The sequence below is a fragment of the Pelodiscus sinensis genome, chromosome 21 (genome assembly GCF_049634645.1).
Source record: "Pelodiscus sinensis isolate JC-2024 chromosome 21, ASM4963464v1, whole genome shotgun sequence".
NCBI classification, from domain to species: domain Eukaryota; kingdom Metazoa; phylum Chordata; order Testudines; family Trionychidae; genus Pelodiscus; species Pelodiscus sinensis.
In genome coordinates, this window is record NC_134731.1 from 6,379,754 (window position 1) to 6,403,186 (window position 23,433).

Here is a 23,433-nt window from a genome sequence, read left to right on the forward strand (position 1 = left end):
ACCACTGGCATCCCAAAAGAGTTAATCGGGTTAGTGGGAAGCCCTGAAGCTTGGTCGTCCCTGCCGCCTCTACCCTCCTTTCCCCACAGTGGGGCTGGAGTGACAGGAGAGTGAGGTATCTTGGGGGCCACATCAGTGGGGGGGTTGGGTTTTTTTTGGGGGGGGGGTGCCTCTCAATTGTGTGGCCGCCAACTGATTTTTCTGTAGCTCAGTGGCTCCCAACACAAATACTGGTGATAATTCAGATGGTTAATCATAGATTTCCATAGGATGTCTACTTTTTACTTCTGGATACTTGAGTACAATTCAGATGCAATACTTGTTTTCTTTTACTGAAGTAGTTTTCCAGACGGATACTTTGACATTTACTTAATTACATTTTTTTTCACAGTAGCAGTACTTTTACTCAAGAAACTTTTTGGGGGTACTTTTTCCACCGCTGCATCTATGGGTGGTGCTAGGAGTTCTGCCCCTTTTCCTGCTGTAAGGGACAGTGGGAAAAGAAGCAGAACTCGGAGCCCTGCCCATACCTCTCCATGGAGCAGAATCTCTGGGTGTGTCTAGACTACAGGGTTTTGTCGACAAAACTATACCTGCGTCTACACTGCCACTGAGTTTTGTCGACATAACATCAACAGAACTCAGCAGTTTTGTCGACGGCTGTAAACCTCATTGTACGAGGAATAACGCCTTTTGTCGACAGAGCTCTGTCTACAGAAGGCGTTATTGCATCTACACTATCCTTTGCATCTACACTGTCATGGCAACAAAGCGGCTTGCTTTGTCGACAGAACTGGATGTAGTCTAGACGCTCTTTGCCGACAGAAGCTTTGTCGACAGTATCTGTCGACAAAACTTCTGTCGACAAAAGCCTTTAATCTAGACGTACCCTCTGTGTCCAGGGCTCCTGCTCCTCCCATCCCTGCCCCTCAGACCCGTACACAGACACAGCAGCTCTGTAGAAGGGCAGGGGGTGTCCAGCCATGCCAGAAGGGAGGTGTGAGGGGGCAGCTGGATTCTCCTGTTTTATTCTGTTACATCAGGGGTGGGGAACCTCAGGCCCGGGGGCCAGATGCAGAGTCCAGGGGCCTAGGAGTCTGGCCTTCAAAAGGCAAGATAAAATTCCTGCTCCTATGAGGAAACGATTTAACGAGCCCAAAGGTGGGCAGGAATTTCACGTATACTTGGGGTAATCTACTTTCATCTGACATGGAAGGGAGGTGTCTCTCGCTTGACATCTAGTGCCAATTTCCCATTCACTGACATGAGTGAGCAGCCTCCAGAAGCCATGAGAGCTGGAGTTTCCACGGCAACTTTCCTCCAAGGAGCTCAAGCGTTCAGTAAAACTCACTGAAGCCTAATGGAGGTAGATAAGTGTCATCATCCCTATTTAACAGGGACAATATAATACAGAAGCAGCAAAGTAGAACCAAGGAGTCTGAATTCCCCAGCCCTAGAAGCTCTGTCTACCGCTGCTTCCCAATAACTCTTAGCGAGGGCTACTGCAAAGATACTTGGGAAGATGGCCGCTGACCTACTACTACAGTGTTGTCTCTCTGGCCTGATAGTGCTGGTGGTTACAATGCTCCCTAAGTCTCAAAATCTGTTGCCTCCTTCCCCTTTGTTTTGTTGGCCTCGTTGGGAGAGGAGACCTCCTCAAACACCCAGCTGTGTGTCTGCCCCAGTGTTCTTCCCCCAGCAGCACCGCCTCCACCTGAGTGACAAAAGCCACAAGCCCCACTAGACATGCGTTCCTGGCGCTGCAGGAAATCAGTTTGAACTAACTTGTTGGGCACAGCAGGAGCATGTGGGTAAGAATACGATCCCCACCACTCAACTAAGAGCTGTCTCTGGACAGCCTCAGCTTACACTGCCATCTCTAGGGGCTAAATACAAGGAGCGGAGTGACAGAGGAAAAGAATGTGTATTTCAGACGGGCCCACTCCAAATTTTGCCTCTCCCTGACTGTTCCAATCTCATCCCAAAAAAGTTGCACCCGATTTCCAAAACCAAATCATCTAATATATGACAATCCATTGAATTTAGCTCCTAGAATTTTATATCTCCCTCCCCTCCAAACAAAAAACACACCTCCTCTCAAATCCCTAACCGGGTTCTAAGCTGCACTTTTATGGTCACATTCCTTGTATGTCTCACTAAATATATACATGTAATTACTTTCCACTGCAGATTTATGAGCAAGCTTTACTAGTCATTATTAGATCTGCTTGCTGTTGTGAATGACATTTGAGCGTTTATGAGCTTTTTCAGGTTCATTTGTTACTATACAAATGGAGATTGCCAAGATATTTTTACCCAGTGCATCTTTCATGCATCTCCTGAGTTGCATCCTTTGCCTCTCCAGTGTTGCTAGCCAATCATTGTGCCTTAGACAGGAACATCTTGTCTTTAAAGAATACCTTTCCTGCTGTAGAATTGCCTCATTAAACCCTCATCCTCAAAGCACAGTGCCCATACTGAACAGATCGATTCATTTCAGTCGTCTGTGGAGGGCTGCAAAAATTACACCCCCCTTTTTGCTGTCCAGCCCCCTACCTTGTGATTCTGATAGGAGGTCACTGATATGAAGGATGTTTCTGGAAACACGTGTGTGCAGAAAGCCGTGTTCTTAGACCCAAAGGCGTTGTTTTCATCTGCTTTCACAATGTGCAGCCTCGGCTGGTATTTATGCATCGAATTAAGGATAATCTGAAAAACATATTTAAAAAATGGTGTTTCTTAAGCCAGTCACCGCCATTCCATTGGAATCACGAAGGGAATCGGCAAATGCAATAAAATATCACTAATAGCTTTCACTGTGGGCTTTGCTTTCAGGGAGGAATAACTATAACCGAGTGCTGGGCCTTCCAGAAACAGACGCTGGAACTACATTACTTAATAACAGCCAGGCCGGGGGTGTCTCAGTGGAACTGCCTGTGGAGCGAAGGACTAAGGAAACATGAGGGCTGCAGCTCCGAACTGAGGTACGTTAACAGAGCTGTATGGGGAATCCCAGGACTTGAGTATCAAGGTTTCCTGCAGATTGGGACTGAGCTAGACTGCCGGAGCTGCATGGAGAAGCTAGCTCAGTATCTATCCTCTATGCTGGTCTCAGTCCATAAGATCCTCCAGACTGGTCAGACTGAAGGTCCAGCTAGCCCAGCCCAGTATCCTGTCTGTCGACAGTGGCCAATGCCAGGTGCCCCAGAGGGAGTGAACAGAAACAAGTAATCATCACATGATCCCTCTCCTGTCACCCATTCCCAGCATCTGAGAGAGGCCCTGGACACCATGGCTACCCATCCTAACTAACGAGTATCGATTGACCTATCCTCCGTGACTCTATCTAGTTCTTTTTGAACCGTGGACCCCCAGGCCCGTATTGTTAGCCCATTATAGCTTCACATACCTTCTGTTTGCTCGTGTTACAAAAATAAGTGTCTATATTGGCTGCTGCCTTCAGTGTCAAAATATCCCTCCTATATTTTCTCCCTTTAGTGTCAAAATATCCCTCCTATGTTTTCTCCTTTCTCCCCTCCCCTCGACTGTCTTCTTGGTGCCAGGCTTATTCCCCATATCTCCTCCATTCCTCTCTTAATTCTTTGTTGTTGTCCCAGGAATCCCATTTGTCTTTAATGGGAGAGGTCTCCCCCGCACCGCCCGGACTTTTCAAAATCCTTATTCCTTGCCGCAAACATTAGTGCCCAAAGCTGCCTCTGAAGGGCAAGGCACTGGCCTGTTTTTTATGGAGCAACAAAAGATGCTGGCTCCATTCCTTTTGGGGTCTGCTGGGTTGGTTAGCAAACCGTTTCGACTTTGGGTGTGTCTAGACTACATGCCTCCTTCGACGGAGGCATGTAGATTAGCCAGATCGGAAGAGGGAAATGAAGCCGCGATTAAAATAATCGCGGCTTCATTTAAATTTAAATGGCTGCCCCGATCTGCCGATCAGCTGTTTGTCGGCAGATCGGGGCAGTCTGGACGCGATGCCCCGACAAAGAAGCCTTTCTTCATCGACACAGGTAAACCTGGTTTCACGAGGCTTACCTGTGTCGATGAAGAAAGGCTTCTTTGTCGGGGCATCGCGTCCAGACTCCCCCGATCTGCCGACAAACAGCTGATCGGCAGATCGGGGCAGCCATTTAAATTTAAATGAAGCCGCGATTATTTTAATCGCGACTTCATTTCCCTCTTCCGATCTCGCTAATCTACATGCCTCCGTCGAAGGAGGCATGTAGTCTAGACACACCCTTTGTGCCCTTCAGTACTAACTCCTGCAGCAAAAGTCACAGATTCTGCATTTCAGACAAAGCAGCAGCTTCCGTAAGGCAGCATCGCCGCTTGAAAGTCTCCTCATCTGGCTGCACATAACTCTGCCCACAGTAGCCGGCTGCATCATATACCATTTAAATGTAATTTTTACTGTTGACATTTTCCAGACAACCTTCCCTTTTCCCCGCCTCAGTGCGGAAGAATGAGGAATTTTTGGCATTTTATCAGGTTTGCATCATTTCTCTTAACGGTTTTGCTGCTGTTAGGTTGCAGGGCTTAGCAGAGAGAGGGCCAGCGCATTGTCTGGTTTGTAGTCTTTTCTGGCCATTCAGGAATCAACCTTTGGAAACACACGTCCACAGATAAGTCTGGGCAGAGATCTGATGTTTTCAGAAAAAGGAGCTTTTTATTTATTAGTCATCAGAGATGAGCCTAAGCCTCAAAATCCAGTTTAGATCTGAATTTTCCCTAGATCCAGAGTGTCCTGACTCAAAGACTCCCAGTCCTGGATATAACAGACCAAAGAACCAATCTGGAACAATCCTGGTTTCTGAAGACACACGTGGGCAAGTCACTTTGTCCCTATGCACTGTGGGTCAGCAGCAGAACCAGGAATAGATTGAGAAACTAGGATTTTTCAAAGGGAAAAACTAGGGATCCAACTCTCATTACATCCGAGTGCACAATTTTTTTGGAGGCTCTTTTGCTGCTGGGTCCTAGTCCAGTACCTTATCCACTTGGCACTGCTACCTACCCTGCTTGAACACAACAAGAACAAAGTCACAGTCATGCTCATATTTCTCTTTTGTAGACCCTGAGATATTCAGTATTCAGAGTTTGAACCCAGACGGATAATTTACAGAGCCTCTGAAGGATACCATTGTGATGCAAACCTGCCTAGAGGTTAATTTCTGAACACAAACTCCACTAGTGAGTAAGGTGTCCCACCTCTCTTAGGAGGGTTTGTACTTTTGTCCCTTGCTGCACCAGTCTGAAAATTCAGAGGAAAATGCACAGACTTTAGAGTGCAGAGAATAGGAAAGGAAACAGCTTTAGATTCACCAGATCAAAGCAGAATGGTGATCCCTTAATGTGAGGTGTCATGAATATATAAGAGAAAGACAGAGGATGGAGGTTAACCTGAGTTAGTCAGCATCCATGGATCTGAGTGAGAAATAGCTTTCAGCAGAGAGCAGAAACACAGAGAATCCATCAATCCAGAAGGAAAATTTGCCATTTTCTTGATGGGAAAAAAAACAGGTTTTTTTTCATGGCCAAAGGATAAATTACACCTGCAAAAAACTGCCCATTGTGTTTGCCAAAAAGCCGAGGCTAGAGAAATTTTTCATGCTCTTTTCTCTTTCGCTCTCTTGTTTTATGATTATGGCACCACTGAAAAATACATTGAGTCATAACTCTAGCTGTAAGCACATTTATTAAATACCATCTCTTGTGTTCTTATGCAACAAGATACGTTATTACAGAGTTCCCAGAGGTGTGTCATATTGAATTATAAGGTACTACTAGAAAAGTGGGTGTTTAAGGTCAATGACTGTCTCACCAGAACGTGAATTCGGTTAACTCTCCCCCTTGAAACCACGCATTTTTAAACCAGTCTATTGATGCTTGTATTTCCATCTTTACCATCTCCGGTATCGACATGATGCTAGAATCTAACAAGAATTTACAAGAGTGCTGAATAATCCACCAGTTGAGAGGTCTGATTTGGCTTTATGCCTCTTGTTTCTTTATAATACTTGTGGTATTGTCAAATGTTTTAAAGCCTGAGATTTGGTTCTGACATGCCAAATTTCCAACTAGTGCCTCTTGTGGTTAAAGGAAGACCGCCACAAATAGGATATGACACCATGAGGTAGAATAGTCAACAGTTGAAATTATAGACCAAAAAAAAAGAAAAGAAAATCTGACACTGCTGACATGTCAAGAGCCTCTGCCTCCTCTTTGAATGACTTTTGGGATGCATCATTTCTTTCCTCATAAAAAAAAGTATCTACAAAAGTCGGGAGTTTAGCATGCAGGTCACATTTGCACACACACAAATATTCCTTACTTGTATTTGACCTAGGTAATATGAGCCCTCCTTGCCTCCCCCCAAAAATCCCTTAAGGATGACAAACTGTGCATGTGAAAATGTAGGGCCTGCCTCTAAAAGCAGTTAGCATGTGGTAAGGATTCCTCACTCTAGTCTGATTTGCGCCTACTGTGAGGGGTGCCGGATCAGTTTGTATAGTGGGGTGCTGAGAACCAAACTGAAAACCCTGTACATAATGGAAACCACTTCAAGCGAGGGAGTGCTGCAGCACCCCACACACACCTAGGGTTGCCAGATGTCCGGTTTTCACCCGGACAGTCCAGTATTTGTGGACCGTTTGGTTAAAAAAAAAACAGAAAATACCGGACATGTAAAATGTCCGTTATTTTCTGTTTTTCTCAGATGGAAGGCTGGCGGAGACATTCTTCCCCTGCCACATCTGGTGGAGGCGGGGGGAGCGTGTGGAATTTTTTTTTTTGCTCATCAAGTTTGGTCTTCCATTTTTTTTCTCAACAACTTCGGTCCCTGCTTTTTTGTTTTGGTCCCTGTTTTTGGGGTTTTTTGCTCAACAACTTTGGTCCCCTGCTTTTTTTTCTCCTCCATGTTCGGGATTTTTTGTGAAAGTATCTGGCAACCCTATCCACACCCCAAGTTCCAGCACCTCTGCCTACCGTCTGTGTGGATTCTGCTACAATGCACTAAACGTGCTGTACTACGCTTTGGGCTGTCCCCATTCTAAAGTAGGATAGATCAAAGCATGCACCAGCACTTTGTGTACTATAGCAGCATCCCCCCAGACAGTTGGCACACACCAGGCTAGTGTGAGAGCATTCATGATAAGCAGGGGTGTAAATCTAACTGTTTTATGGACAATCCCTTAGGCACCTTAAAACTCATGATATCAGAGACTTCTTTTGAAAACACAATCTTGTATCACTGGCTAAAAATACACACAACTATAGTAAGCAAATGCTATTCCTATTGTGACTGACATCAGTGGAAAAACTAACCTAAACAATCATAGCATGAATAAGACATAATTGAGTTGCTAAGATAAAGCATATGACACTATGCAGGATGCATATTGGAAACATTGTCTGTTCTCAGCTGTAGACAAAGTTAGGATTTTTCTGTCAGAATCCCAACTCACGGTCTTAGTTTGAACAATTCACTTACGAACTCCGTGTCTTAGTTTTCCCAAATGGGGTGGATGATACTGAAATGGTCTTTTTTTTAATTTTCTTTGTCTTACTATTGTGCAGGTAGGTTGTGAGAGTAATGTTTGTAAAATGTAAAATATTATAGTGCATATTTTCTAACATTATTATTGCAGATTATTACACTTTTTATTAAGTGAAATATGAGTTCCTTACCAAAAAAATTGTGTGTGTTTACATTGCTGTCTGGAATTGTTAAAAATACACTGGCAAGAGAGAAATATCGGTAAGCCTATATGAATAAATCATGAGTAAAGCAAGCTGAAAAACAAGAGCTGCCGATTTAACTACAACTAACAGTGCTTCTTAACTAGCATTGCAACATGCTCTGCTACTAACTGTTAAGTGTGTCACACAAATACTAGACTGTTCTCTTATCTCAATTAGATTGGCTGCTATCACTTTGAATTAAATGTCCATTTGTCCCTGAGTAAAAACAGTCCAGCTCACATGGCACATAGTCACACTTAGAAAGTGAAGCGCAATGCTGTATTTGTTGTACTATTTTTTTTTTAAATCAAATTCAGGTTAACTAAAAAGTGAGTAAACTAAAGCCATATGTGGACATGTGATATTAGCCCAATTATGTATCCACAGTGCTTAGTTTAACAGGAGTCTCATTTGCTCAGCATTGGTGAAAAATCATTTTTATTTAGATACCTAAAATTAGTAGATTTTGGTGGGATTTTCAAAGAGATCTATGTGAATAGAGACTTTTCTGGACATAAGAGAGACTCACATAGACCCATGATTGCTTGGAAACTTAGGAAAAGGCAGATGGATATACCGTCTCTGATACACCATTCTTTCAGAAAACAAAATGGCTGACCCTGCTTGCACATGCTGAGCCTTTAGTGATCAAGCCCTCTTATTCAAAGAGTTTTATAGGTACATTTATCACATTCGTATATTTTAATAGAGAATACAGTTATCTATTATCAGTTATCTCCTGGTATAATTCCATTACCACAGTGTATAGTGACTTGGTCCTGCCATGAGGGCAGAAGACTAGACTCGATGACCTCTCCAGGTCCTTTCCAGTTCTGATATTCTATGACTTGTGTTCTTCAGTATGAGACGTATTACCATGGGCAACAGAAAAACGTTTCTGAGTTGTGAAATCCTGCTCAAAATTGGTCACAATCCCAATAACTTTTCTGTAGTTGGGCAATATTTTACAGCCATTTTTTTTCAAAGGCAGTCATTCTTTTACACTTGTGCATAACACCCACAGTGCCAGTGCTTAAGACATGTGCTAAAGTGGGCATTTTACACCCCCATATCAAGACTTGTATCAATTTTTTAGTCTCCTAGCCTCGCATTCAGTGAGCCTTTTGTGACAGACATGTTACCACTCCTAAAAGCAATAGGAGCTTTGGCAAATGTCTTTTTTTTTTACCCTCCCTTGCACTGATCACATGGCTGGCAGCTGGAAATTAAACTTTAAAGTGGCTTAATTAAACAATCAGTTTCTTGCATTCGCTAATCAGCAACAAATGGCAAAACCCACATGGCCTCATTTGCTCCATTCCTTTTATTTTCTCCAAAAAAACATGGCTTTGGGGCCTCACTCTGTAAGATACAGAGTAGAATCATGACCAACACTTGAAGGTGTTTGGAACTTTGTAGGACTGGGCCTTTCAAGTGAGTGCTAAAGAATATATGGGGCCTGCTCACTGTAATGCAAACGTTCTCTCAAATCACTGCAGAATGTAATAACTTTCACATGACAGTTTGGGAGTTGATTTAAGAGAGCTTGCTGTTTCTCCAGGATATCATGTATCGTGTGATGGCGGGGTTGTCATGGCAATTAGCCTTTTTATATTGAATAGTAAATAGCTATGCAAAAGCCGCATAATTTTATGGTTGGGCCCTGGGGATCATGCAATGAATGTCAAATCTTTCATTTTAATGTGTTTTCTTCCCTTTCTTCCTTCTCTTTCAAATGAATGAGAATTCGCGCAAAGGAGGGACCTGTTCTTCCATGGTTCTGTCCACTTAAGTTGGGTCTCAAACAGGTATGGAATAAAAATGATCCTTTTCATTTGTGCACAAAAGTCCCCGTGTCTTAACAAATCAGAGCGGGTCAGGCACAGACCACAAAAAATGGGCCCTAGCTCTGTACCCAACTTAGCATCTCTCAAGGGAAAGTTAGTATTTATGCCTCTCTCTTGCTCTCCCTAACCTGAGTGCCTCCCAGGAATGATAAAAAGTTGGTGGCCTCTGGATTTGGAAGTAACTAGGGATGGAGCATGAGTAGCTCTCCAGGGCTGTGTCTACACTGGCACGATCTTGCGCCAAAACAGCTGCTCTTGTGCAAAAACTTGCTGCCTGTCTACACTGGCCGTGTGTTCTTGTGCAAGTAAACTGACATTCTACTGTATAAAATCAGGGCTTCTTGCGCAAGAACTATGATGCTCCCACTCAGGAATAAGCCCTCTTGTGCAACTGTTCTTGCGCAAGGTGTCAAGAGCATCTTGAGAAATGCTGATATGCCTGGCTATTCATAGGCTCCAGAAGATGCTCAGCACTTCTCCAGAGCGATTCGAACACCTCCTAGCCTCTGGCCGATTGTGAATCTTGGTTCCCTCAAGATGCCCAGCTACTGCTCAGAATATAAACCAGATGCAATTGTAGCAAAAGCAATCTACTTCAAGCCGCCGCATACCAACTGGAAATTAAATACTATTCACCGTGGGACAGGTGCAGTCTCTACTGATCTTGAGCCTGCGGACCAGAAGTATACTGAAGCAAAGTGTTTGCAGAAAACTCTATCTTCCGATTTTAAATGAATAAATCCCTAAAATGAACTAAACCAGCTCTCAATTTAGTCATTAAAAGAGCTTTTTAATTACATGAAAATCTAAAATAAATTCTTCAGAATGGAAACCAAGGACAAATGGCTATTATAATAGCACAAGCATGTAGAGACAAAATCAGACAGGCTAGGGTACAAAATGAAGTATGCCTAGCAAGAGACATAAAAGGCAATAAAGAAGAGGTTCTTGAAATGTATTAGGAGCAAGAAGAAGATGGAGGAAAGTGAAAGCCCTCTTAGCAAGGAAGGAGAGCAAATAACTGATGACATCAACAAGGCTGGGACATTTAATGTTTATTATGCTTCATTCTGTAGTTTAAAAAAAAGATAATGGAGATAGATATTCAGCACAACAGGGATGGAATGCACACTAAAATAGGGGAAGAACAGGTTAAAGAATATGTAGAGAAGTTAATTGTAGTTCAGTCGGTAGCGCCTGATAAAACTCATCCTGGGGTATGTAAGGAATCAGCTGAAACAATCTGAAAGGTTAGAAATTATCTTTGAGAACTCATGAAGGATGGTGAGGTCCTAGAAGGCTGGAGAAGGGCACATATAATATCTATCTTTAAATGGGGAACAAAGAAGACCTTAAGGATTATGCCTAATGTTAATATCTAGAAAGATACCGGAATAAATCATTAAACAGTCAATTTCATAAAATCATAGAATACTAGGACTGGAAGGGACCTTGAGAGGTCAACGAGTCCAGTCCCCTGGCCTCATGGCAGGACCCAGTACTGTCTAGACCATCCCTGATAGACATTTATCTAACCTACTCTTAAATATCTCCTGAAATAGAGATTCCACGGTCTCCCTAGGCAATTTATTCCAGTGTTTAACCACCCTGACTGTTAGGAACTTTTTCCTACTGTCCAATCTAAACCTCCCTCGCTACAGTTTAAGCCCATTGCTTCTTGTTCTATCCTCAGAGGCCAGAAAGTACGCACCTAGAGGCTGATAAGAAATTGACAACAGATTTGTTAAGAACTCCTGACATAAAATTTCCTCTTCAACTCATCTGATGAAGTGGGTTTTACCCACGAAAGCTCCTGATATAATTAATTAGTCTCTAAGGTGCCCCAAGTCTGCTCATTGTTTGTAAAGTTACAGACTAACATGGCTAACCCTCTGAGACTGTTATAAAAAAGGACTGTGAGCAGTTGTTCTCCCAGTCCACTGAAAGTAGGACAAGTAAGGGGCTTAATTTGCAACAAGGGAAATTTAGGTTAGTTATCAGGAAAAAAGTTCTAAGGGTCATTAAGCTCGGAAGCAGGCTTCCAAAGGAGGTTATGGAATCCCTGTCATTAGATGTTTCTAAGAACAGTTGGACAAATGCCTATCAGGGATGCTCTAGGTTTACTTGATCCTGCCTTTGGCACATGGGACTGGACTAAATGTTCCCTGAAGTCCCTTTCAGCCCTACATGTCTATGATTTTTGTGAAGGTTCTAGTTTTAGGGAACTCCCCCCTGGTCTGAACCCTCATGCCTCCAATAACAGCACTGAGCATTGTTGCCACTGCATATACACTACATGTTTCCACACAAGGTTTTATAGTCCATATTTAAGTGCTATAAAAAAGCATCACCTGTTGCCTGCTTTACATCTTAAACATGTGGTCCCCAACCGCCCTTTTTTCTTTTGTTCAGATCTTTCAAAGGCCTCTTTCCTTCCCTGGCCTGCTGTAGACCTCACAGTTATTTTTAAATGTCCCTGAAAGGTAAGCTGGGATAAAATATACTCCAGCATAAAAAGCAACTGTCTTATGGGATCCATATGCTCTGAGAGTAGAGCCCTAATGCAAAGGAAATTATAGCTGAATCATGAGAGTGCTGTCTATTCCACATGGCTCAAGCCCTGAATTCTTCTGTGCTGGTTCCGGAGCAAGCAGAAATGGAGGAGAGACCTGATGAGATATGTGACCTGACAATTGACAGAGAGGGAAAAAGAAAGTGGAAAACCTTGGGGAAAGGTCCAGTATGAAAGCAAACAATTGGTTTTTTCCTTCCAGAGGGGTCAAATCCAGAGGTCCTCATTCAGTCCTTATTCCTATGCAAATTGTGTATCTTATTTTGAAATAGCTTATTTTGTAATTTGGAGCTGTCTACACAGAGCCAAATTTTGAAATAAACCACTATTTTGAAACATCCCTTATTCCGCATGGAATGAGGTTTACAAGGACGTCAGAATAGCAAGTCTGAAATAACAGGCTTGCTGTTAAGATGAGGGATAGCTATTTTGCGATACTGTTGTATCCCAAAATAGTGCTTCAATGTAGACGTAGCCAAACAGAGCAAATGCGGAAGTCCATATTCAGGCAAATTTCCCACTGGAGTACATGACTAGAATTTGGCCTTATGTTACTAATAGGAGCAAATCTTAACATCTTTCACTCATTACTTATTCAGGCAAACTTCCCATTGAAGACTGAATGAAGAGCTTCGGGATCTGATTCTATGTTAAGAAAAAAAAACTTCCTTAGATTGAATTAAACCAACATTGTGACCACAAAAACACCTAAAACATCAGATCTAAATCCTCATCCCAACCCATATAATTTAAACTCAACCAGGAATCACACAGGCCATTGCTTAGCCATGTAAATAAATGTCATGTTATCATCTATTCATCTTGATAGGTCTCATACAGTAAGCTGTTTTTCATAGGCACAAAGCAGACAATATAAAAGCTTTTATCATTCAATATCTCTGCACTCCTGGGGATCTGGTCAGTTTCAACACAAAAAAAGGAGCTGAAAATTAAATCTCTGAGGGTATGTCTACACTACCCCGCTAATTCGAACTAGCGGGGTAATGTAGGCATACCGCACTTGCAAATGAAGCCCGGGATTTGAATTTCCTGGGCTTCATTTGCATAAGCCGGGCGCCGCCATTTTTAAATCCTGGCTAGTTCGAACCCCGTGCCGTGTGGCTACACGCGGCACGGAGTAGCTAGTTCGGATTAGGCTTCCTAATCCGAACTAGCTGTACTCCTCATTCCACGTGTCTACCAGCCAGGCAGTACGCAACTACACAGTAGAGAGGAGGGGGGTGGGAACGGGGCCGAGGCAGGATGGAATCCCTGGGGCCGGACTTGCCCGTGCGCCCTGCCAGGACCGTGCGTGGGACGGGCAGCATCCTGGGTTCTGTGTGCGCCCGGGCCAGCCCTTCTCCCTGCCAGCTAGTTCCCCTTCCCCCGATCTCCCCCGGCCAACCCCCTCCCCCCCATCTGAGATCAAGTGTGTCCGGTATTTTTTTGAAATCATCTGGTAACCCTAGCTGCCAGTGAGAGGAATGGGGATGCAGGATCTAGGTGGGAGGTGGGGTGCAGGAAGGGGTGAGGGTGCGAGGTCTGGATGGGAGGAAGGGTGCAAGAGCAGGCTGAGAGTAGGTTGTCTGGCCAGAGGGAGGGGGCAAGAGCAAGGGAAGGTGCAGGAGTGGATTGAGGATAGGGTGTCTGGCCAGGTGGGAGGGTGAAGGCGCGTGCTGGGGGTAGGGTGTCTGGCCGAGCGGAGGGTGCAGGAGCAGGCTGGGGGGTGGTAGTGTATGGGGGCTGGGAGTGCAGAGTCTGGGGGGCACTTAGTTGGCTTCACACCCCATGCTGTTCCCAGCCATCACCTCCTGCTGCTCCCATTGGCCAGATTCCGGCTAATGAGAGCAGCAGGAAAAGCCTCCAGTGGAAAAGTCTCCCTTTCCTGCAGCCCAGGAGGAAGAGGGGGAGCAGAAGCGCTTCTTCCTCAAGAGCCGGATTGTGCAGCGAGGCTCAGGGCTCCCCCTCTCCCCCCGCAGTGGGAAGCTGGCACGCCAACCGCGTGGGGGGGGGAGGGCGAGGCTGCAGCGCAGACTCCCTGCTGCAGGGCGAAGGAGAGGGTCTGAACTTGAGCTACAGACCACCAGGAAGGCAGCCACGGAGCCCCTCACGCTGACTTGGGGACCATGGGGGGGGGTTGCACCCTTCACACCGCCTCCTGCACATGGGCCTACACACACACACACACACACACACACACACACACACACACACTTTTACCTTACATTTCATGTTAGAATGAGCCCACGCTATCAAACCAAAACAGATGAAAGTTTGAAACTGTCTGGAAATGGGGGATTTTCCTTGGTCCTCATGGAAAACAACTCAGACTTGCTTGGAAGTTGGAAGAATCGTTCAGTGCACCTGAGGGCTCTTTCATAACAACAACACTGTGCTTGGCACTGCGGATCCATAGCGCTGAATGTCCATGGCCACACTACAGGGTCTTCTTCCAAGCGTTTAAAGGCTCCACAAAGTTGTTACTGATTTGGTTCACCATGGCTCAGCAACATCTCCTCCTGGCCTTACATCCAACCTTCAAGGCTCAGTGTGCAGGGACGTTTTGGTCACACAGTCTGCCTCGGAGCTAAAGTTCCAGCTGGCAGTGACCAATGAGGACATCAGCCTTCTCGAGGCGGGTCTCAATAATACATCCCCTTACTGCTAAGAATCAAACCGCCAAAAAGGTCCACCCGTCGCTGTTCATGACGCAGCTGAAATGCCTCCAGTCTCCTGCTGTCTAAGCAACCAGGATGGCGAGAGGGAGGGTAGCTGTGAGCCTGGCCCAAAGCGCGTTTAACTCAAGCAGAACAGCTTCAACAGACGAGAGCAGCAAGCCCAAGGTTACGACGGAGCGGGGTAGACTCAAACCTGCGGCAGTGCAAGCCCAGAACCCTTAGATGTCAGAAGCCGCTCCTGGCCTAATCAACATGTAATTAAACAGCTTCCACAGGCAAGAGGGCAACACGCCCCACATCGCCTAGGGCACATGCAGCACAACTGAGTTTGAAACCCCTCCAAAGCCCACGGTCGGCAAAAGTAGGATTCAAACCCACAGCACCACTGAGCGCGGCCGGCTGGCTAACAACGGGCCCACAGAGTGAAGAGTTACTACTGCCCAGAACATATTTAATTGAAGTGAATCAGCTTCAACAAGGGGTCCCAGCCTCCACCACCAGAGCTAGCTGTATAACCCAGGCATGGACATGGGCTACAGCGCATCCCTCCTCCGACATACCCTCGTCAGGGAGCAGACGGGATTTGACTCAGCAGCTCCCCTACACACTAGAGAAGCCACCACTGGCCTAGAGCGGGGGGGCCTCCTGCACCACCTCACCCCAGCCCTAAAGTGGAACAGCTGCAGCGGGTAACCTTGTGGGAGCCTCATCACTGTCCCCTGTGACCCAGTGATTCAGGCATTCAACTCCCTTCTCATGATGCAAGGGGGAAATTAAGAGGGTACGAATGGCCAGACTGGGTCAGACTCCTGCTCACCCAGTCACCCATCTGCTGACGGTGCCCAATGCCAGATGCTTCAAAGGCAATGGACAGAGGAGGGCAATTATCAAGCGAGCCAGCCTCCATCGGCCACTCCCAGCAGCTGGCAAGCTAAAGTTTCAGGATGGCTGGCGCACAGGACTGGGCCCATGACTGTCTTGGCCAATAGCCCTCGGTGGAGCCATTCTCCGTGCAGTTGTTCATTTTTGTACTGCACCTACTTACAGGTTGACCTTCACAATGTTGACGAGCAAGGAGGGCCACAGGCTGACTGTGCCTTGCAGGAAGACGTAACCCTCTTTGGTTTGGTTTAAAGCTGCCACCGAGTCATGTCCTTGGGTCACCCAGACTCGTGCGTTATGAGGAGGGGTGAATAACACGTCCTTAGTTGCTTCTCCACACGGTTTATAGAGCTCTAGTGTATCCTGCTGTTGTAATGGCTTTCCCCTGCTGAAAAGGGAGCCGTCCCCCCTTCTCCACAATCACAGATGCCCCTCGCCCCCGACCACTAGACTAAAGGTTACATGGAAGGCCTCAGCCTCCTTTCCCCTCTTGCCTCAGTTGTTTGGTGGGGCATTCAAAGGTACCGCACGAGAAATGATTTTGGCGCCTAAGTGGTTCCTGGCCGAGGATCGCAAGCAGAGTTTAGTACCTAGGAGGAGTAGATGTTGTTTCAATTTCCTTCTCCCTGCATGAGGAGAAGACCTTTGAATAGGGCTCTGCCTTCTCTCATGGGTGAGGCTAAGGTGGGTTGCACCTTGTAGAGTCTTGAGGTTGTGCTCTTGTTATTAAATAGCAATTAGGCAAGGGCTAATTGCTGAAGCTCTTTGTAGTCCAGTGGTCTGGGTGCTTACCCAGCTGTGTGAGTGATGTGGGCTCAACTCCTTCCTCCGCTTCCTGAGAAGGAACTGGAGCAGCTGCCTCTGTTGTAAACATCTGGCTGCTGGACTGAGAGATTGTCTCTCTGGGGTAGACCTGGTGTTTGCTGCCTCATCCTGTCCTGGTGCAGTTGTTCCACGTTAATGAATGTAAGTACTGTACTGTTCAGAGCTATTGTGAGATTGGTGAAAAACACTGAGGCTACGTCTAGACTGGCATGATTTTCCAGAAATACTTTTAACGGAAAAGTTTTCCGTTAAAAGCATTTTCGGAACAGAGCGTCTAGATTGGCACAGACGCTTTTTCGCAAAAGCACTTTTTGCAGAAAAGTGTCCGTGGCCAATCTAGACGCGCTTTTCTGCAAAAAAGCCCCAATCGCCATTTTCGTGATCGGGGCTTTTTTGCGGAAAATATCTCAGCTGTCTACACTGGCACTTTTGCGCAAAAGGGACTTTTGTCCGAACAGGAGGAGGATAGTATTTCCGCAAGAAGCACTGATTTCTTACAGTAGGAAGTCAGTGCTTTTGCGGAAATTCAAGCGGCCAGTGTAAACAGCTGGCAAGTTTTTCCGGAAAAGCGGCTGATTTTCCGGAAAAACTGGCCAGTCTAGACACAGCCGCAGAGCCTAAGAGATGCTCCAGTATGTGGCGATAGTAAAGCCTGTTTCATGTGGACGTCCCCCCAGAATTATTTTCATCAGAAATCTTGTTATCACATCGGCTTCTTAAAGATCTCGTCACTCTAGCTCAGGGGTAGGGAACCTTTTTAGAGTTGGAGGCTGCTGACCCACAGAAAAATCAAAAGAAAAACAAAAACAAACCCTCACTATCGAGGCCCCTGACTGAGAAGGAGAAAGATGCTCCCAACAATCCCCTCAAACGCCAGAGCCCAGCAGGCCCAAGTTAGTAGATCCTCCATGGGGGATGGTAGAGGACTGGAGTGCCAGCATGGGTTCCCCAATACTAGGGGGGACCCCTGAGCCTTGAGATCCAGATCCAGGCAAGCTGGGGGCCACATCTGGTCCCTGATCCTTGAGTCCCACCCCCCGCTCTAATTGCTATATGCGGAGGCGCATGCTTTGAAAGCATTCCACAGTGACCCAGAATAATCGTCGGCGTTCACACCAGCTTTTCCGAGAGATGGTTATTTCCCTGAGCTCTAGGGAAACGAATCTTTGGGAGGTCGAAAACCACCATGAAAGTACTTTAAAAGATTAGGAGACCCTTAATATCCCAGCTCCACGGAAGCGATTCTGCCCATCCCTCCCCCCATGCATTAACACTGATTAAAATGCTACTAGTAATTGGTATGTTGGGGTTGTTTGACTACACTTAGGGTTTGGTAAACTGTCCCCCACCCTGAGGAAAATGCATCCACCCCACTCCAAAGTCCTAGCCAAACGTTAACACGTCATCCTGCTAACACCCTGATGGAGGCCCCCCGCAGGATGGTCCCCCCCCCTTTTACAATTGCACTGAAGCTTGAGGTCAGCTGACTTTCCCAAGTCACCCAGGAAGCTGGCGCTAGGGTTAGAACTAGGAGAGCCAGACTCCCCGTTCTAGCATTTGTTATTAAGCTGCTTATGGCCCCTCTCCGTACACAACAGCTTCACTGGAAGCCCAGTTCAGAGGGTACCTCTAAGCCACACCTCAGTAGGTGCAAGGGGCTGCCTGCAGGAGACAGGGTGGTCTGTTGCCTGGCCCTGCAGGTGGTTTGGGGAGCGCTGGAGCAACTAGCTCTGTGCCGGGGAGTTCCGGAGATATCGCCACCCGCCAGCCATTTCCATCACTCTGCCATATAAGGATGGTGGCTCCATATCTGCCCAATGGCCTAGGGAAAGGATCTGTGTCCCCTGAGGGCCTGATCCAAAGCCCATTAAAGCAAATGAAGACACTTGCATAGATTACAATGGCTTTTGTCCTTGGGACCTGACTGAGTTTCTGGGCTCATTGTGAACTGGTGTTATGACTATGGATTATTTGTAAGTGGTGGCACCTAGGATCCCCAGCCAGAGGCCAGGCTCCTGATTGTGCCAGGGGCTGTTTAAACACACACCAGACAGATGGTCCCAGGCCCAAAGAGCTCACAACCAAAATGTCAGAACCACCCAATCGGAAAGGAAGTCAGTACCCTGCCCATTGCAGTTCTGGTTGGCGTGACACCTTAATGCAGAGGAAAACTCTTATCAATACTTATTAGCCAGGCTGGGTGTCCCTAGCCTGTGTCTGTCAGAGGCTGGAAATGGGTGACAGGGGCGAGATCACTTGTTAACTGCTTGTTCTGTTCATTCCCTCTGGGGGCAGCTGGCAGTGGCTAGTCGGCAGACAGGGTACTGGGCTAGATGGACCGTTGGTCTGACCTAGTGTGGCCGTTTTTATGCAAACGTGAGAATGATCCAAAACGCAGTGAAACTGATGAGAAGAGAACCTGTCGGAGAATGTCTTTGTAACCGTCTATAAGCACACGCTCTCTCAACATGGCCACCGAGAACTCACATACATTCTTGAAATCTTTAAAAGACAATGGAATTCCATTCATAAGACTCTAACCTGATAGAAAGTTAGCTCTCCCTTAATGCTCTGTACCAACGTGCCAGAAATATGACTATTATGTTGTCCTTTTTAATAAAGACACATCTTTGTAGAATTATCGGGAGACTACAGATCCTAGTCACTAATGGAATTAGCATAAGCCACTAAAGCTCACAATTAGTGTTCTGACGGAGTAATTCTCATTTTTCATCTGCATCCAGTAGCTGGATGGGTGTGGTAGCTTGAATAAATCAGCAATTTTTGTGGCTACATTACTGTTGTGTCAGCGTTTCTGATCCTCAAGTTCTGAACATGGAAAATATGCATTGCTACTAATCACTCACATGGTAGGCAAAGCCCCAAATCTGTCAAAGTAATTCGCTTGTTATATCACAAGCCAGCCATCAGGACACACTGATAAATCAGACATTCTGTCGGGCTGAAATTATCTGTGCATGTAAAGTTTTTGAAATGCTTAAATTGAAGTCTGACTGTAAGACGTGGGCTTTTGCCTTTAAACATAAATGGTTTCTTTGGGATTTGGTCAACTCTCTAGATGAATAGCACAAGCTTCTCATAAACACAGGGGCTTTACGGTCAGAAGGCACCATCATCATCATCATCTAATTTGACCTCCTGCACATTGCAGGCCACAGAACTTGACCCATCCACCCCTAATTGCTCCGGCTGAGTTCCTAAAGTCCTCTCAAGCCATATGCAGCATGAGTATTTTTCAGCTGAAAAGCCTGATGGAAACCACAGACCTTTCCTGATAAACTGCTCCAACAGATAAACAGAGCGTTCAGGGCCTCCCTGCACTGCGGACAGCTGTGCCGACACATGTTCCAAGTGCAGATGTACACGATCACTGGCAGCAGTGCCGTTTACCCTGGACAGTTCCATTTGCCTCTACCAGTTCCCAGTGCTCAAGCTCAGAAAACACCTTCCTCACCCATCTGTCAAGCACCCGAACAAGGGGATCAGCAGCTCCTTAGCCCAGGTGGCAGAATAAATAATTTCAGAGTCCTAAGAGGCAAAACAGGTAGGTGGCCAGTGGGGATAGTTTGTACATTAACAAGATTTTTATTGAAACATGTTTCAAGGAAAGTTATATGAGGTATAGGTTAGACCTTTCTGGGATTTAACCATACCAGGGGAGGTCATTTCTGGCCCCTTGACTGCCGGCCTGCCCAGCTGCTGGCCTCCCAGCCAGCTCCACCCATGCTGCCGACTCTCGCGCCCTACTGGACCCACCGGGCTTCCCAGCGCCATGGGGTAGTCCCGCTGATCCGTACACTGGGCTCCCCCCCCCCAAACAGCCCCACTGCAGTGCACCAGGCTCCTGAACCACTGGAAAGCGCCACTGCTGAGCACTGGGCTCCCAGCCCTCTAGTAGCTCGCTTCCAGTAGCTGGCTGCTCTGCTGACTCTCAGGACCACCAGCCCACCACTGGAACTCTCTGGTCCCAGAACATGGCGGGCCACAGATGTTGCCAGACCAGAGAGTCCCAGTTCAGAGAGGCGCAACCTGCACAAGTTAAAAACAAAGTCCTTAAGCAGCCAGGGTCAAGCTTGGGTTGTGGAGAAATATATTTAATTGACTCTCTCACACACACATTCACTTAGTATCCTCCCCTGCAGTCATCTCTGGGTTCAACCACATGGGAGAGTTATTGTGGATGTAACTCGAGGTGGGAACTCCTCTGCGAATGCTTAGTTCAGTTCAAATCAGGCTTATTGTTAGTTTAGATTAGATGTCAGTTGAAGAACAACTGAAATAAACCCCTCAACATTCAGTAAGTCTCCCCACAAAAGCAGTTTGTTATATCAATGCAACTTTCTCATGCGGACAAGCCCTTTGAATGCAAATTGCTTCCGTGAGGAATGGCACCGGGATCCCGGACGAGCCCCCGCTTGTAACTGCTACTGGGTAGATTTGAACCTGGAACCGTGGGAGCTGACTATAGGAGCCTCTAGCCTCTGAGCTAAAAGCCAGCTGGCTCCTAGCCCATGCTGTAGAGGTCTCTTGATCTTAACTGTTGCTGTGGTCTAGGTACCACTTGCATTGCTCAGTAACCACACTAGGTGTGTGTGGGTTACACCTGCACAGCACCTCAGCCATTGCTGTCGCTATCCACAATCCAAAGAATTAACAACAGCAGATAATTCACCAGTGGAAAATTTACGGACCTGATTAGGAGTCTTCACCCAAGGGACAGCAGTCAATGTTCTAGGTCAGAGGGAGACAATCATTTTTGCAGGAGAGGCCACTTGCTGAAATTAGTATGTGGTCATGGAAGGGGTGGAACCTGGGGAGGAAGGGGCAGGGATGGGGACTAGCCGCCTCCCGAGGGTGTGAAGTAAATACACAGTAAAGGGCTTGTGGCTTCTGAGGCCGCCACTACTGCGTTGCCTGGCAGCTGCCCAGGGTGCTGCGGCTATTTAAAGGGTTCGTGGTTCTGGCCCCTGCCAGGGTCGTGCCGTGACTGAACCATTTAAATAGGATCCTGCCTGCTGTCTGAGCCACTACCTGTGGCAGGGGAAGCAGGATATAAATAGAAAGCAGCCAAATGCTGTCTACAGGCCCAATCCAGCCCCCAGGCCGCATCTTGCCCAGCCCTGTTTTAGGTGATCAGTGCTCCCATATGCTAATAGCTCATTATTAGAATCTGAGCATTTTCAGAGCAAACTCCTAAGAGCCTGATCCCATTAAACCTTACTAAGACAAGTAATCTTCAATCAGGCTTCACAGAGTTCAGTGAGCAAGCGCAATTCTGCAAAGCTGCTTTTTTTCCCACAGTTCATCAATGTACCTAATTAGGTCTCCATCCTGCACACTTTTGACTTTATGAGCTCAGTGCACCTGCTCTAAGCTGTTAAACAGATGCATAAGAATTTGCAAGATCATGGCCTTAATCAGGTACCGGAGTGCAGAGAATCAGGGCATGGATTAACTCACTAAGAAATTCCTGGGAGTGGGAGCGGGCCTTAATGAGTTGCCTACTCTTTTTTATGTAAGATACAAGGTGTCTAGCTGCCATGTTAAAAGTAAATGATCAGACCGACATTGAACACTGAACCCCCAAAGACAGAAGTCTCCCAAGCAATTTTAAATGGAGACTGGAGATGGAAGTAGGGGGCACAAACAATTTTTTGTGCTTCCCAAGTTTCTAGCATCACAGCCCTGTAAAGTTCAGTACAAACTCCTAGAATATGCGTCTGAGAGCAATACAAAGGTGATCTAAGCCTAAAAAACTTCAGTTCCCCCGCCTCCCAAACTTAGCTGTTAAATGACCAGACAGGGGAGCTGTAAGTACATTTTTTCAAATGGTGTGTTTGCCAAAAAACGTTACTGCAGAAATGGCGTCATTAAAGGCAGAGTTATTTTGCAGTCACTTCTCTCCCCACTCCCCAACAGTTGTCTGCAAGAAGTCTATAGATGTAGCCATGTAGCTAAAATGTAGCTTTATGCCAAGTAATGTGTCTCAGTGTACGCTGCCAACCACCCTTTGTGAAAGCAGAAAAGACCTTTACGTTACCATTGGAAAAGGTGCACCAGCCAAAATACTGTGTCTAAAGCTCAGTCCAAAGCAAAAATAAATTCTTATAATTTAGTTTTATGTTTTAAGATTAGTATTGTAAAATAACTAAATGGGTATAATAATTGGGAGGGGGAGTTAAATAGTAATTTAATGTTCCTGCTTAAATATTCATATTGCGGCTATGTAATAAAATCAGTTCTATTTTATGTATAGATAAAATAAATATAAAAACTAAATATTCCCCAAACCAAACATAAAAGCGCCAAAATTGCTATATACACCTATCAAAATGCAAATGAAAAGCAAATTAACAACTCTAAAAAATAAAGCAAGCACCTACCAATTAAAACAGAATAACTAAAATATTAAAAAAATAAAAAACAAGCACTCATCAAACAGCAATTAATTACACCGTAACAATGCAAAACGTACTAATCCCAATTTTAAAAACTACTATAAAAAACTGCTTTGCCGTAAAACTTTGGGGTACATCTTGCCATAACTAAAGCATCCAATGTAGCCCCTGCTCCTCTGTCTGTGATCAATCTTGTTGGCCCATAAACTAGTAAATATAACATTAGTTGGTGAAACAATGTAAGTATGTGTGCATGTGTCTGTCTATGTAAGCATATGCTAACTGCTTTGCCATTGCGTTTCAATAAACACAGTGTATTTCCTTTTCCCCCTAAAAAAATCCTGTATGCTTCTTATAAGCCTAACATAGGAGTTCTACATGGCCCAGCAAGTTATGAAAGGATTATTCACGCACATAAAAAAGCTGCAGACAAGGAGCAGGTCAGAGATTCTGCAGCA

General features: G+C 45.7%; 1 protein-coding gene across 10 annotated transcripts in view; it reads right to left on the minus strand.

Annotated features, from left to right (window-relative positions):
- TBX4 (T-box transcription factor 4) overlaps positions 1-23,433 on the minus strand; it is a 148,356-nt gene that overhangs the window by 13,894 nt on the left and 111,029 nt on the right. For all 10 annotated transcript variants that reach the window (XM_075904729.1, XM_075904730.1, XM_075904736.1 and 7 more), the window contains one exon: positions 2,557-2,709. In XM_075904729.1, coding sequence (XP_075760844.1) covers positions 2,557-2,709 — 153 coding nt within the window. The remainder of the gene's footprint in view (positions 1-2,556; positions 2,710-23,433) is intronic.